At 37.8% G+C, this 11,518-nt stretch overlaps 2 protein-coding genes across 4 annotated transcripts; one reads left to right on the top strand and one right to left on the bottom strand.

Annotated features, from left to right (window-relative positions):
- Positions 1 to 1,028: 1,028 nt before the first annotated feature.
- On the top strand, positions 1,029 to 6,025 carry LOC122333147 (GTPase IMAP family member 8-like). Of its 3 annotated transcripts, XM_043230653.1 has the most exons (5): positions 1,056 to 1,195; positions 1,370 to 1,736; positions 2,029 to 2,102; positions 2,412 to 3,080; positions 3,201 to 6,025. In XM_043230653.1, exons 3-5 carry the CDS (start codon positions 2,051 to 2,053, stop codon positions 4,175 to 4,177), a joined length of 1,698 nt encoding a protein of 565 aa, XP_043086588.1. In that variant the 5' UTR covers positions 1,056 to 1,195; positions 1,370 to 1,736; positions 2,029 to 2,050; the 3' UTR covers positions 4,178 to 6,025. The 3 variants fall into 3 exon arrangements, with proteins under 3 accessions (XP_043086589.1, XP_043086588.1, XP_043086587.1); XM_043230652.1 differs by lacking the exon at positions 1,370 to 1,736 and having other exon boundaries at positions 1,061 to 1,195; XM_043230654.1 differs by lacking the exons at positions 1,370 to 1,736; positions 2,029 to 2,102 and having other exon boundaries at positions 1,029 to 1,195.
- On the bottom strand, positions 5,287 to 10,949 carry LOC122333148 (gastrula zinc finger protein XlCGF52.1-like). Its single transcript, XM_043230655.1, has 3 exons — positions 10,865 to 10,949; positions 8,464 to 10,787; positions 5,287 to 7,401 (listed from the first exon to the last, which is right to left on the bottom strand). Exons 2-3 carry the CDS (start codon positions 8,546 to 8,548, stop codon positions 6,311 to 6,313), a joined length of 1,176 nt encoding a protein of 391 aa, XP_043086590.1. The 5' UTR covers positions 8,549 to 10,787; positions 10,865 to 10,949; the 3' UTR covers positions 5,287 to 6,310.
- Between the last annotated feature and the right edge of the window lie 569 nt (positions 10,950 to 11,518).

Here is an 11,518-nt window from a genome sequence, read left to right as displayed (position 1 = left end):
TCCATGAACACACATACGTCCCAATTCATAGACTACATCTTTCAAAGGATCCAACTAAAAACTGATTGTGTCTGATTAAAAAAAATGAAATACTTTATATTTGCAAAGCAACATAGGAACAGGGAGACCCTCGTGGAACTGCTGGACCTGGACTAATAGAAAGACTGGTACACGGCCATGGAGCATCATCTGGGATCATCTACAGCATTTACATTTAGTCATTTAACAGCATTTAACACAAAAGAGGTAGGACAGGGGGTTATTTTATCCAAAACGACTTAGAAATGAGGACAACAGGAGCAATCAAAATAAACACTCAATGACATGCAAGTGCTATAACAAGTCTCAGAAGAAGTTGTAAGTTTCTAGTAATTTTCTCCAGTTATACATTTCTCCACATTCTCCAGAATGCACCCATTTTCAGAATTCTTTCATAAATCTTTTCAATAGTTTTCTAGCAGTTTTGTAGAAAATGGGCCTGCTGGGGAATGTGACTTCCTTGCAGGCCAAAGAAATGGGACAACTTAAAATATAAAGTTAATTGATACATCTTTCCTGAAATGTATTGTGGCATGTCATGATGTATATAATCTGCTGTAGGAGTGCAAGTGTCCAGCTACCAAACTACCTCCCTGTCCTTATTGCTTCCATCCCTGAGGATAATGTTTTGTGGTGGGGCTCCTCCAGTGAAATCCATACTTTAACCCGCGAGGACATGAAAAAAAACCTATAATAACAGTGTAGTAAAAGTAAAAGTAGGCCAATTCTGTGTGAAAACCGTGGACTTGGCAACACTATTTACATCTTAGAGTGGCATATTCCACAAGCTGTTATTTTGGCATTGGCTTCGATATTAGTTTTTAGACTGAGAAATTCTGAAATTTGCAGGTTCTTTTGATAATACATTGTCAAAATGTGAAGAGAATTTTGTTTTCTCATTTCATTTCCCCATTTCCAGCGATGATGCGAACTGAAAGTTTAACATGCAGGCTCCTCCTCAAACAGGTATAAGGAAAAACAACTGCAGGAGCAATTCACCACAGACTAAGTGAAAGTAAAGCTCAACTCAGCTCTGCTGTTCTCAATGTTTCATGTGATTTATTTATGTTTTTTTTACTTGTTTGAAGCGTCATCCTTGTGATCTGTCTGGAGTCTCGTTCAATAAAGATGGCGGAGGGAACTTCTGAACCCAAAAGTAAGAAATATATTCACACAGATTTAGAGACTCTATATCAGAGATCACCAAACTTGATCTTGGAGGGCTGGTGTCCTGCAAAGTTTAGGACCTCCAGGACCATACTTGGTGACCCCTGCTCTATATGCTTCTGTTGCCATGTTTCAGTTTTTGCCTTATATCTTTCTTTTACAGGAAAAGGTTTCTGTCGTCTTAGTCACATAACCTTCATATAATTATATGCTCTTAGTCTTAAAGTGCTTTCTCAACAAATATGATTATATATATAAACAAAATATGAATTTGAACAAATACACAAGTTATATCAAGAAGACTCAGGAAGAAGAAATTCAGTTTTCACAGTAACACCGACCACACCTGCTGCCATCAAAATGACGAAAACAAGGAGAACAGGTTTAGCCAACAGCCATGGAAATTACTCAAGGCAGTGACTATTTGCGCAACTTAGTGCAAATAGCCATAGATTATATTCACACCGTTAAAATGGCAGGATATTCTGCTGATTATACTTCTTATTGCAGATAGTGGCAATTATCTGCAGGTCAGTATTTTAGTACATCATAAAACAGTATGCAATAATAACGTATTATTAAATGGATGCCACTTTATTGGGACAGTAAAGCCCTCTCTACACCTACCCTACAGCTGCTAACTTTTTGATAATTTTTACTGAAAATAAATGCTTTTGTGATGTGATTTGAAATTTCAAACCCGGGTTGGCTGTGTTAAAATTAGTAAAAATAAAATAGTCACATTAGCCGTTTCTTAATATGCATTCATTAGTAGTCTTGTGTCCTTGTGTTCTCATTCTATGTCATCACCAACCGACGAAGTTAAAATGCAAGAAAGCATTGAATGCACTCAGTCAATTCTTTAGAAACTCGAGAAGAAAGTGGGGGCAGAAGAAGTAAGCTTTCAGTTTTTCAATCTCGCTTAACATATTCCAGCTGCAAGCTCACAAAGATGACACCTTGTGAAAGCAAAAACCTTCTTTTGCATAATTTTTTACAAAGTGAGAAACCCTGCAGTAAATTTAATTGACATATTGAAAAGAATCTCAACATTGACAAAGCATAGAGAACAAAAATAGATACTTCAACTTTCAATTTTTTTTCTATAACTTCATGCTTTAAGAAGGAATTGACTTTGCCTGTATATTTGTCTATAAATAAGATTAGTTCTACATATTATACTCAATATATTCTGTCTCTTTCAGAGATGTCATCCATCAGCTCCAGTCCAGATGATCCAGTGATCCGGATTCTCCTGATGGGCAGAAAGGGTTCTGGGAAAAGCTCATCTGGAAACACAATACTGGGAGAAAAGAAGTTTAAAGACCAAAAACGCAAGAAGAAAAATAAAGCTGGAGTTTTTGAGGGTAAATCTGAAATCGGTGGAAAGCAAATCGCTGTAATTGACTGTCCGGATCTACTGCATCCAGATCTGAATAAAGAGCAGCAGAAGACAAAGACAGACCAGCTGATTTCTCAATGTTCAGGAGGTTTCAGTGCAGTTCTGCTTACCGTTTCTCTAGAGAAACCTCTGGAAAATGAGGAAGAGATTCTGTATTATATTAAGTGTTTATTTGGCCCTGAAGTTCAAAAATACATCATGATTCTGTTCACGCATGGAGATGAACTGGACGATGATGAGACCATTGATGAATACCTAAAACACGAAGATCATGAGGATCTCAAGCAACTGGTGACAGAATGCAAGGGAAAATTTCACTGTTTTAATAATAAAAGTGAATCAGATGAGAGTGTCAGACGTCAGAAACAAGAACTACTGCGCAAGATTGAAGGAATGACGATGGAGAATGGAGGAAAATTTATCATGAAACAAATGAGGAGGAGATCAAGCATGGAAATTCCTGATATCTTTTGTAAGTGTCTTTCACATGCTGACATTATAAATGACTTCAAAAATATATGGCAATTTGTTCACAGAGTGTACTGTAATTAACTTATAGGTTGACTTACTGGTCTTTCTGTTGTAATTTCAGTTGATCCAGATAAGACTGATGTGATTCCTGAGATGAATGGCCAGATCAGGCTGGTTCTGCTTGGAAAAACTGGAGCTGGAAAAAGTGCCACTGGAAACACTATCGTAGGTAGAAACGTGTTTGAATCTTCAGCCAGCTCAACCTCTCAGACCAAACAGTGTCACTCAGAAACTAGAGTAAGGTTTGGTACAGAAATATCAGTGATCGACACTCCGGGACTTTATGATACCAAACTCAGCGAAGATGAGATTAAAAGTGAAATAGGAAAATGCATGACATTCACTTGTCCAGGACCACATGCTTTTCTCATAGTGATTAAAGTGGGTCGATTTACTGAGGAGGAGAAAAATACAATAAAGAAACTTAAAGAAGTGTTTGGAGAATGTATGGAAAAATATTCCATGATCATCTTAACTCATAAAAAACAGTTAAAGAAAAAGCAAACCATTGAGCAATATCTTGAAAAAGGTGATCCAGCTCTTAAAGAACTTGTAGAGAGCTGCGGAAACCGAATCTTCTGTCTGGACAACGAGTCTGCCAGTTTCCCACAGTACAAAGATCTGATCGGTCAAGTTAAGACAATGGTGGCGGAAAACGGACACTTTTCAAATGAGATGTTTGAGGAAGCAGAGAAATGCATTCAGGAGATTCAGAAGCAGAAACTCGAAAAGAAAGTAAAGCGGTTCACGCAGGAGAGCGGACGAACAGAATGGCAGAAAATATACTGGCGTTTAGCAGAGGAGTCGCGGCTCGAGGCTAAGAAATGTTTTTCGGACTCATTCATGGCAGACCTTCTTATGCATCCTCATGTAACAGGATCAGATGTACGCAAAGCACTGGAGGTGGTGACCCTCGAGGAGAAAGAGAACACCATAAAGGAAGCTGAGGGCAAGGGAATCAGACACGCAGTGGCTGTTCAACTCGCAATCAATGCCACGCGAAAACTAGCAAAACAGAAAATGTGTACGGTTCAGTGAAAAACTCAATGAGACAGAAGACAAGTTTGGCCTAAATGATCTTTGTGCCCCCATCTGCAACATTTCCTTTTTTTACCGTTTAATCTTTTTTCTCCGCAGTTCTGTTTCTGGTCTATTCTTTATATCCTTTTTGATTAGCTGCACCGCATCGGGTTTCAGAGACATGACTGACATCTGCTCTTTAATTATCTCACGCTCAGTTCCACTGAGCAGGCTAGTATTAAACGTGAGCTTGGAAGTCCCAAGACAATTTTTAATATAACTCTAATTAGATTTGTCTGAAAGAACAAAGTCACATACACCTAGGACGCATTTTTGGGTGAACTAACCCTTGAAAAGATGAGGCAGTGATCGGTCAAATACCTTAAAGAGCCACAAAATGGCATTTATTGTCTTCTGTCTGTGTGTTATCACAGACAGAAGACTCTTTGCTCTGCCATGAATTTCTTGGCAAAGTTCTGCGGTATATGTCCAAACTCCACGCTGGTAGAGATAGCACTTTATTATGCTGGCGGAAGTAATAATACCCTCATTGAAAAGTGAAAAGGACTGTTGATCATTCTAAATCCAACTCATAGTCTTTTGTGCAAAATGCTTTTAATGTTCAGATTAAATATACCACACCCCTATTTAGATAATAAAGGAACAGTTCACCCAAAAATGTAAACTCTGCCTTGTTCTGCCGCAACAAAAAGTAAGACATTTTGAATAAAGTTTATAACCAGGCTGTTTTGGGTCCCCGGTTTTATTCAATGCATAAAAACAATTGAATTAATTTCTACTTTAGATTTGTAGAAGGTATACTTAACTAAGTTTTTAAGAAACTAAAAATTACGTAGTTTTAAGGTTTGTCAAAATACAGCCCAGGTTTTGAGTCTGACATTTTAAATGCTCCATGTTTAAGTAACGGTGCTACATTTCCATCAGAGTCTCCTGGGGCCAATACTTCATACGTCACTAATTCAATTAGCAGGAATTTCTGTTGCCTATTTGGCATCATCTTAGATCGGTCGGTTCTTTGAAGCTCATCCAGGAGCTTCTGTGATAGCAACAGGTCCATGAGCTTGAACCTGCTTGGGCTTTTTTCAAGTAAACAGGATTTGATCGCATTTGTGTCTTTTAACCATGGTTACTTTATTACCAGAGTACCCTGGTAAACCAGAGACAATCATTTTAAATAATAAAAAATGTATTTTAAGATAATACATTAATACACACAGCCAGGTTTACTCATTAAAAAATATATATTTGACATAAAAAACTACTTTAGAATTGTGTTAGTCTTTAACAACGTGCTGTACTGATAAAGTAGAGTCGTGCACAAAGCCAAACATCCAAGACAACAAACATACAGCGATATCTGCACGTAAAAACTATTTGATAGAACCAAACTGAATTAAATCAACCAAATAAAAAAAAATATTAAAAAGTCAAAAACAAATCAAATCTAGTAAGTTTAAGCACTGCGGTAAAATTACTCTGCTTCATGTAAAAATGTCTAATAAGTACTTCCACTATGGTTCATCTACATTCAACGTGATCTGGACCAGGATGACTGTACGTGCAATTTTTTCCAGGACACATCCTTGAGAGGATTTCTGTATTACTTTGATTCAAAGCATCTTGAGAGCGTTTTGAAAACATAAGAAACCGATGACCTAGATATTTTAGGCAACACAGACATCCTGGCCAGGACGCATCCAGGAACAATGGCTTTTATGCTTTCACATAATCTTGACCCTTTAATGTAACATAGTCATGTAACAAATCTGTAATCTGTAAGATATAGATGTAATTGCTAATTACTACATTAAATAAAAATTTTACAGCCTTCTCATGATACACAAAGAGGATGCATTTCATTTATTATCACATTTACTGTATGTCATTTGTCGATTCTGAAAAGGCTCTTTTAAACCAATGAATGAAGGTGTAATTATCTCCAATACTTCAATCCACATCCATACTAATCATTAACAGGCGCATCGGGAAGAAAAAACCTGAGTTAGCTAGATCCCGATTAGCACGATAATATCACCTAGGACGTGTTGTTCGATCGTGGATGTAATGAGCGACTCTGGTCTTCACTTCTGAGCACCTTGATGTTCAATCACAGTTCAAGTCTGCCAACCCTTACGTGTCGATCAAGCCTGCGCTGTGGAGTCTTTTCCTGTGCCTGCTAAGGTGTCCTTTTTGAGTGAAACTTTTCCCACACTGTTGGCAGGGGAAGAGAGTCTCTCCGGTGTGAACTCTCATGTGGGCTCGAAGGCTCCCGTGAAGATCGAAACTCTCTTGGCACTGAGGGCACGTGTAGGACTTTTCTCTCGTGTGAATTCTCACGTGCCTCTTGAGGTCTCCTTTCCGGTTGAAGGTCTTCCCGCACTGACGGCACGCGCAGTTTTCTACGGTGTGGATCCTGACGTGTTTGTTAAGGTCCCCTTTGCGGTTGAAACTCTTCCCGCACTGACGGCACACGCACTTTTCCACAGCGTGAATTCTCATGTGTCTTCTGAGGAATCCTTCGTGGATGAAGCTCACTCCACACTGCTGGCAGACGAAAGGACTCTCTCCGGTGTGGAGACTCATGTGCCCCTTAAGGTTGCCCTGGTTATAGAAACTCTTTCCACACTGAAGACAAGAGTACGGTTTCTCTCCGGTGTGAATCCTCCGGTGCACTTTAAGGCTTCCGTGGAGATCGAAGCTCTTTCCGCACTCGGGGCAGACGTAAGGCTTTTCTCCGATGTGAGTTCTCATGTGCCTGTACAGGTTTCCTTTTGAAGGAACAGCTTTCCCGCACTGTTGGCAGGAGAAGGGACTCTGTTCAGCGTGAACTCTCGCGTGGGCTTTAAGGTTGACGAGCAGATCGAAGCTCACTCCACACTTGGGGCAGGTGTGGGCCTCGTCTTCAGGGTGAACTCTCAGGTGGCCATCGAGGTCTTCTTTTCTACCAAAACTCTTCCCACACCGCCGGCAGGTCAATGTTTGTCCTCCGTGAATCCTCATGTGGACTTTAAGGTTTCCGTGTTCATCCAAACTCTTTTCACACCGAGAAGGGGTTAAGTAACTTTCAGTTCCTGTTTTAGGAGCCGTTTGCAGTGAGAAAGTCTCTTTGATCTGTGGCCAACTGAAAGATTCTTCTTCAGCTTTAAAATCACGTTCAGCTTCATGTTGTATTTTCTCTCCCGTTTCCTTCAGTTCTGTGCTCTCCTCTTTCAGCGGCAGGTCTGTGATGTAAAAAAATATGCCCAAATTAATAGCATGAGGAAACAGTCATCAAAATTTTATTATGAAACAGATAATTCTGGTCCTGATTGTGTTTGGTTGAACCACATTTGAAGCAGTTTAAATTATACTAAAAGTATACACCTTTGTTTACCTCTGGGTGTTGCTCAGCAGATGTAGAAGCATTTTTCATCCCAAACACTATAATCATAGACCTCATAAACTGAATTACACAATTGTCAGAGAAGATAAAAGATCCTTTTCAAACCTTAAAATTACCAAGAGAGACAAACGAGCTACTTTCCAGGTTTGTGACATCACAAACCCTGACAAACCCCGCCCCCAGAACACGCAGTTATACGGACAAGGCCATGTTCGCTGCTTCAGAGAAGTCTGCAACGCCTGCAAAACTAGGGGTGCAAGGGATGCAGTGCCGATCAATAATATTGACACCCTCAGTAAATATGAGCTTTATACGTGTTCATCTGAAGAAAAACGATCCACTGAAGCAGAAGGGAAAAATACACGAATGCGCTCGTATCAAGTGCACATATAAGTGGAAGAACTACAACGTTTTGAAAAAGGACACTTTTTGTGTTGTGTATTCAACGCCTGTGTCTGAAATAATTTAATTCAATTCTTATTATCATTCATATGTAATTATTTGTGATTTAATTAATTCATGGTAAAATCAACTAATTATTTATTTGAATAATTGTTTTGTTGACAGCTTATTAATTATTTAATGTCATTATCATAACCACTCTCTGGTTGAAACATCACCAAACATGATTAATTATAACATACAGTGTTCATTGAAACCATACTTGAAGATTTTGGGGGATTTAAAGTGGTGCAAGAGAGAAGAAAAAATTAATAAAATAAACTAAGTACTTCAAGTTTAAATTAAATATCAAGAAATAAAGTGTTTTTTTCCATTCAAAAACATGATAAAATTGAAACTATAAAAAAATGAACACCCTTAGATATGCTTTAAAAATACAATGCTTTTCTTTTGTAAAGCGTGGCATTTTAATAATCATGACACGAGAAAGAAAACCGACCTGTTTGTTCCTCAGTGTCTTCTTCTTTGATTCTGAATGTTTCTTCAATCTTCACATCTTCAGTCTCTTCTTTAATAAACTCCATCTTTATAATAGAGTCCAAACAGAAAAAACTCCTGAGATCCAGACTCTTCTGATTAAGATGAGAAGAATGAAGGAAAATCAGCCCAAACTCTATCTGTTTCTCTCAATCATCTCTCTCTAGTCACTAGTTTCTGTCGAGGACTGAAGTCGTGTTTATCACAAACTCATTCTAAATATCTTGATACTTTATACTCGTTATATAAAGCGCTACAGTCAATATTAATGAACTAACTTTCCATCGCTCACTTGAACTAAAGGTTTGCTTTGAAGTGAACACTTTCTTCAGTCTAATCAGAAGCAGAGAGCGGCGCAGACCTGTGACGTCACGGCCACATGCCAAAATAAAAGTCCCACTCACAAACTAATATGAAGGTTTTTCTTTCTTTTTTGTGAGTAGTTATGGTTGTATTCTTGGTTGATTACAGACACAATTAGAACAATTACCCCTTTACTTTTCAGTTTTATTTTATTATTACTTTTTATGATTATTAATTATTTTCTCAGTAAAGTATACATTTTTTAGGTGTCCATTGAATTATTTTTATTCTGTTTTCTGATGTGAGTATAAAGCTGTTCATATTCTGTTTTTGTTTAGTTTTTTTGCTTTGAAATGATGCAACTTTGACAGTTACAGATTGTAAAAAAGGCAGGAAAAAGTGTAGCGCAAGTAACTATCTCAGGATATGTAAGAAATCTTAAATAATTTAAATCAAAACCAAATCAAAACCATTTTAGAGTGTAGATAATATACATTAATAAAGCTTTGACACACTTAACAGGATTAAATATTGTAATCTCTATTACTGTTTTTACTGTATTTTAGATCAAATAAATAAAGCCTTGGTGAGCAGAAGAGACTTCAAATTCATCTAAAACTTTTAGTGGTAGTGAGAAGAGTTATAATTTCCGGGGTGGAAAATTTTGAGTTAAATAAGCTGTTTACAGCTCTCTAACCTTCTACAGTTGAACAAAACTTTCGCCACTGTGTCAGATAGGTTTTTATTCATCTATTTGACTGGGCAAACCTAACAGGGTAGAACTTTCAGAGTGGGACAAGCAGAAGAGAACATTGCATTTATTAAACTTCTTCATTATGTCATATCGATTTACATTGTCTCTTCGGCCTTTATTCTCAAACTCTCCTTTAAGTCTTCCAAAATTATAAAAAAATACCGTGCCATTGTGACTCTCTAAGGCCATGTCTCATAACTGAGACAATATTTCTGGTAATTGTGTCTTTGGTAACATTTTATTTTTAAGGTGCCATTGTTACACATATTGCATGTACTATAATAACAGTAAAGGATATAAATAATTACATGCAACTAACTTTAAGCCAAACCTAAATCATAACCCTAGCCATACAGTAAATATATGTTGTTAATATTACAAATAAACATAAATGAATAATTACTCTGTAACAAAATACAGTGTAACCATGTCCTTCTATTTTATAATGTGACTTAATACTTTAAATTATGTATACATTTATGTCATGTTAACATATATTTTTATAATTACACCTTTATATCTTTACATTTTAATTTGTTAAATGATGTTACAATGTATAGTACAAGCTGACAACTTCATTTTTGTGACTATAATTATAAGAAATAAAGTACTGTATAAAGTGGCATTTTCCCTTTCACATTTTTGCTTAAAGGTGGAAATGGACTTCCATATGTATCTCTAGCTCCATACAGAATGTTCTTAAATCTAACCCAGAGACATTGAATAACCATAATAAACTGCAATCCCAGCATAGAGGGGTTCAGTGAATGTGGTGCTGAATGTGTATAAGTGTGTGAGTGTGAGTGTGTCTGAGACGCTGTAGAAGGACAGAGTGCCAGATGGTACATCCACATAGACACCTATTTTCTTAGGGGAGGGTGAAGGGACAGGAATGTTTTTTCTTACTTTATTGTGCCAGACAGAATAGACTGTATCACAGCAGTAAAGATTCCAGGACTCTTTATTGAGTCCAAACCGACAGTCACTCCCTTCTTTTCTGTTGATTCCTTTATTTGCCACTGCTATATGAGCCCACCCATCCAATTTAACCTCCCAGTAATGGCGTCCAGTCAGACTTTCTTTACATAGAACCTGCTCAAAGCGATCAAATCTTTCAGGATTATTAGGATATGGTTGATGCTCTTTCACACATGTTACTGTTTTGTTCCCTTCAGACAGAATGAGTTGAGTATGTGCTGTGTTTGGATCCAGTGTGAGATTACAAGCATCTGAACACAGAAAAATATATCATAATGTAAATTATATCATTATGTATATAATGACGTGTTTGTAGATGAGGACTTACATTTGCTCAGTCCCTTTACAATCCAGATATCTCCTTGAGGCTTCAACCTATACAGACACAAAAAAACAAATATTGTTCAATGCACTGATAACTAATGTAAAATGCAAAAAATTAATTTTGCATTTAAACCTTACATGCAATATCTGGTGAATCACAATACCATGTAACCCTCCTAACTTTAGACTGTCTCAAATCCTAGTAGTCTGTTTTAGAATGTAAAATAATACCCCATCTCAGTGTTGGAGAGGAGTTGCTGAAGTAAATATTAATGCCAGCTTTATACTTAAATCACACCATTTTAGTTATAGACCCTTAAAATGTGATATCACAGAGGATTTTTTTAAAATTTTTCTTATACTGAAATCTTTAAATACAACAATTTGTCTTCTTCCTCTTCTTCTTCTGCTTATCTGGGGCCGGGTCGTGGGGGCAACAGTCTAAGCAGGGATGCCCAGACTTCCCTCTCCCCAGACACTTCCTCCCAGCTCTTCCAGGGGAACACAGAGGCACTCCCAGGCCAGCCAAGAGACATAGTCCCTCCAGCGTGTCCTAGGTCTTCCCCAGGGCCTCCTCCTGGTGGGACATGCCTGGAACACCTCCCTTGGGAGGCGTCCGGGAGGCATCCGGAACAGATGCCCGAGCCACCTCAGCTGG

Source organism: Puntigrus tetrazona, unplaced genomic scaffold, assembly GCF_018831695.1.
Source record: "Puntigrus tetrazona isolate hp1 unplaced genomic scaffold, ASM1883169v1 S000000184, whole genome shotgun sequence".
Taxonomy (NCBI): Eukaryota; Metazoa; Chordata; class Actinopteri; order Cypriniformes; family Cyprinidae; genus Puntigrus; species Puntigrus tetrazona.
This window is presented reverse-complemented; position numbering and strand designations above follow the sequence as displayed.

Bases quoted from the DNA above. Each gene is read 5' to 3' on its own strand.
- LOC122333147 (XM_043230653.1), top strand. From the start codon at position 2,051: ATGCACTCAGTCAATTCTTTAGAAACTCGAGAAGAAAGTGGGGGCAGA. The intron at 2,103-2,411 runs GTAAGCTTTCAG...TGTCTCTTTCAG, and splicing joins AGAAAGTGGGGGCAGAAGAA to AGATGTCATCCATCAGCTCC. The intron at 3,081-3,200 runs GTAAGTGTCTTT...TTGTAATTTCAG, and splicing joins GGAAATTCCTGATATCTTTT to TTGATCCAGATAAGACTGAT.
- LOC122333148 (XM_043230655.1), bottom strand. From the start codon at position 8,548: ATGGAGTTTATTAAAGAAGAGACTGAAGATGTGAAGATTGAAGAAACA. The intron at 7,402-8,463 runs GTCGGTTTTCTT...TTTACATCACAG, and splicing joins AGACACTGAGGAACAAACAG to ACCTGCCGCTGAAAGAGGAG.